The 4,157-nt window shown below is 35.9% G+C and overlaps 1 protein-coding gene and 1 long non-coding RNA gene across 2 annotated transcripts in view; one reads left to right on the forward strand and one right to left on the reverse strand.

Annotated features, from left to right (window-relative positions):
- LOC140344374 (adhesion G-protein coupled receptor G7-like) overlaps window positions 1–4,157 on the reverse strand; it is a 23,289-nt gene that overhangs the window by 10,777 nt on the left and 8,355 nt on the right. The window contains exons 4-6 of the mRNA XM_072431504.1: window positions 3,608–3,717; window positions 1,673–1,819; window positions 598–686 (exon numbers count right to left, since the gene is read on the reverse strand). Coding sequence (XP_072287605.1) covers window positions 598–686; window positions 1,673–1,819; window positions 3,608–3,717 — 346 coding nt within the window. The remainder of the gene's footprint in view (window positions 1–597; window positions 687–1,672; window positions 1,820–3,607; window positions 3,718–4,157) is intronic.
- Window positions 1,232–3,081, forward strand: LOC140344381 (uncharacterized). The gene is made up of 2 exons (XR_011923558.1): window positions 1,232–1,533; window positions 2,766–3,081. It is a non-coding gene; the product is annotated as an uncharacterized lncRNA (long non-coding RNA).

The raw sequence follows: 4,157 nt of genomic DNA on the forward strand, positions 1-4,157 counted from the left end.
GGAAAACGACGCTGGAATCCTTACCTCCATGGTCCCGCTGGATGTGCACAGCGGGACCATGGAGGTAAGGATGTGACAAAATTACGGGGTTAACCATCCTAGCAATTTTTTTTTGCCCGTACGAAGGTCGGGCATACCGGCTAGGTGGTTAAAGGGCACCTGGACACATTGCAGTCATTGACCATGAACATAGAGTCAAATCTCTGTGACAGCAAAAGCTTTGCTGAATTTGGTTTATGTAAGAGGATGATGATCCCAACCACAACAGCAAATCTACAACAAAATGGCTTAAAAAGAAATGAATCAAGGTGTTGCAATGGCCCAGCCATGGTTTCTCCATTTTGCAATTTTTTGGTTGAACAAATAATGATATGGTGGAATCTGTTGGTTGTGGTTTTACATCTATGGTTAGATGTAGTTAATGTTAGAATCTACTAAGAGCCAGATAATTTTTTATAATGTTCTAATGGCAAAACCTTTAGAATTTAAATGGGCTTACTTTCTTTTTTATATGTATATTAAGCTTGGTCATTAGATTTATGCAGACATCCAATTTAAGAGTAACAACAATACAAACTTAAATTTAGCATTTTTTACCTTTCTGTTTCATTTACTTTATCATCCTTAAATTCTTTGTCATTAGCGCTCATAATTTGGCTAACAGTGGCAACTGCAGACTGGCCCACCTGAGGAACAGAATGGAAATATTATGTTAGTCCAGATAACTAGAAAGTAGAACTGGGAAATGTGGTCGGGGAAGTTTACACAAACAACCAGGAACATAAGCATCAAAGCAACAATAAACCTGGAAACAACTATAAGTTACAACAAGTATTAACAATTTCAGGCTATATCATATGACCAATATCCCCAGTCAATGAAAGCTAAAAAGCACACTGTAAGGTATATATGGGAAAAGAATAGTCCAATATAATATTGCTGTGTGTTTTTTTTTTTTTTTTTTTTTCGGCAATAGATTGGGCAATAATTATTGGAACCTTTAGCTTTTATCTCTGTATCCCCATGAGAGGATCACCTCAAAAGTTTCTGTATTGTCAATAGGAACTTTCTCAAACTAGAGCAAAGCTAGAAATACAAACCTGACAGATATTCTAACAATTCTCCACTTAATAGAAATATAATGTCCAGATGTCCCCTCTAAAAAAACATTTTGAAATTGTAATTTGTATATTACATTCTTTGCTGGTTTAGGAAGGCTTATAATGTTGTAGGTGTTTAAGCTACCACCGCTATTCACATGCAGAGCACCTGAAAAAAAGTAATCAGCTTCCTTACATCTGCTTCTTTGCTCTGGTTAAAAAATGCAGGATCACCAGTTCTTAGTGCTTTTACATGTTTCTTTGTGCTGATCTTTGGTTTCAGTATGCAGGTTAAAAGCTGGAAGTTATCCACAGACATATGACAGACCCATGGCTTAGAGCAGTGCATCTTAACCAGGTTTCTGTGGAACCGTGGGGTTCCTCCAGAGGTTGCCAAAGGTTCCCTGAGCCACCAGCAATTTGTGCATCTCAGGTCAGTTTAACTGATACCAATTATCTTCTTGGCTATCTATAAGCATGACATTCCTGCCACTGACCACCATGGGAATGTACAGTGAGCTCTGGATATAGTAATTATAGCAGCATCTAGCAAACGATTATATTTTACATACATCTTCTGTAGCATTCGGTAGAGTTAATAACCTGTTCACAATTATAATAGCATTTGTGATGTTTTCTGCTTGCAGACTTTTCGGCTCTGAAGTCAGGATCTGAGTGGTGGCAGCAACTTGCTTGGCATTTTCTATGTCTATTTGTGTCTAAAGTAAGAAGGAAATTAAAAGATAAAAGGTTAAGGTGAAAGATGAACAAAAAAGTCAAAAGCAAGAAAAGGGTTTTTAGACAGAATTTTCTATTTTAGTTGTAAACTTTCAAAGAATGGTAATTAAAATGTCAAGAAAAGTTAACATTTTGAAAAGTATTTTAAAATACTTATGAAAAAAAAAACTGTTGTTAACATTGTTAAATATCAAAATTGGTGAAGGGTCCCTTAGCAGATGGTTTCCATAGCCATACCTAGCCAGGTGGTTATATAAAACTGGTATAGCCAAAAGGGTGGCTGAGTTAATGAATAGTTGTTTATCAGTTTGTGTGAGCTCTTATGCTACCCAAATTTAAAAAAATATCTGTTGGTAACCTGATTTATTAAAGATCCCCAAGACTGGGGAAGATAGACTATCATGGAAGAGCCTGTGTGATCCAGCAAACCTGGAATCGATTTCTTCAAAATTATTTACTATTATTATCACCCATGATAGTCTGCCTTCTCCAGTCTTGGAGAGCTTTGATAAATCAGGCCCAATACACAGTACCTAAAGCCATTATTTCTTTAGAAGTTATAGACAGGTGTGAGCTAGTATACAGCACATGCCAGAACTGTTTGTATTTCCAGTTCTAATCTGGATAATATAAGGTATAGATTTTATACCAATAACTTATTTTCTATATCAATCTTTTAGATGTTAAATAGAAATCAGTGTAAAAGAAATATTTTTCCTGTGGACCCATTGTATGCTCGACTTGAGCAGACCAAAAAAGTTTCTAAGCTACACTTAGGGCATGTTCAGCTAACGGTAAAAAACTGCAACAATTACTGCACCTTGGCTCCTACTGACATTCCCTAGGTGCATGGGAATGATAGCAGGCTGTGTTTCAAATTGCATGCAGTGCATTTGTATTCACCTTTTCCCATTTCCATTTCTCTAGGACACCTAAAACTGCAAACTCTACTGTTCAGGCTGCAAACTGCCCATGGGTGCTTCTTTCCCGAGACAGTTTCATGTAGACAGCAAAATGTTTAAATGCAATTAGTATATAGTTTATTATTGTTATTTTAATATAATTAATAATAAATCAAACAGAACTACCCTTCAAAAAACCTTCCCATAAGGACCCAGCCTAAGACCATCTTCAGTTGAAGAACTACTGCTCCTGTTTCTGGAACCTAAGACATGCTAGAAAATAGGAACTTATATCATCACTGTCAAAGCTGAAAAATTGTCAATAAATGTGCTGTTTGAGATCCCTGTTCATCTAATTTGCTGTCATTGATTTTTGCTGTTGGTCATACTAATTGTACCCTTCTTATAGCAACTTAAAAGAATATAAGCAAAATGCAAGGAGCAAGATGGGAACCATGATTTAGATCATTACAGCTATATTTTTAATTAGATAACCTTTCAGGGCAGTAAAATAGAGATTTTTATAATCGTTATGCACACTATATTTCTGCATGACACACAATAAGAGTGTATACATCATGTTACGACAGTAAATTAAAAAAAGCTAATTTTCCCATGGAAACACTCCATGGGCTCTATTTATAAACCAATGAATATGACAAGTGGAGAATTACTGCCACTAAAACACATGGACTGGATACTTCTCACCAGGGAATGTTTAAGAGAATGTCTGATTCATGTTTATGTAATTTCACACTAGTATTTTCAAACTGTTAGGACCTTAGAAAGTCTTAAATTCTGAAATCCAGAGTCTATTTTAAGGCAATAAGTTTCTTGCAAGTTTTTAGTTTGTGGAAAGATGCCTACCTTGTTAGCAAGTGTCTCTAGATTTTCATCACAAGTTTGAGTTCTAATTGGACCTAAAATTAAATTACTACCATTCTTCACACACTGAACAGTAGCCCGTGGAATATTCGCTACAGGAATAAAACAGAAATTTAGTATCTGACATATATTACGGAGCACAGATTATTAAGATATAAAACGCTATGTGTTAAGTAGATATATTGTATATGCCTAATAGATAGATAGAATGATAGCTAGACATTCATGGGTCAGGACTGCTACCGTGTTTCCCCGAAAATAAGACCTACCCCGAAAGTAAGACCTAGCACTATTTTCTAAACCTGCCCTAATATAAGACCTACCCCGAAAGTAAGACCTAGCACTATTTTCTAAACCTGCCCTAATATAAGACCTACCCCGAAAATAAGACCTAGTGTAAATCTGTCCAGTTCAGAAAAAAAACCCACCCAAAACTGTAATTCAGCCTAAAAAAATCTAAAGCTTAATACCCCCATCTAAAATTTAAAATCCTAATCTAAAGCTTAATAATCCGCACGCAAGCCCTAGCGCC

Source organism: Pyxicephalus adspersus, chromosome 1 (assembly GCF_032062135.1).
Source record: "Pyxicephalus adspersus chromosome 1, UCB_Pads_2.0, whole genome shotgun sequence".
Lineage (NCBI taxonomy): Eukaryota > Metazoa > Chordata > Amphibia > Anura > Pyxicephalidae > Pyxicephalus > Pyxicephalus adspersus.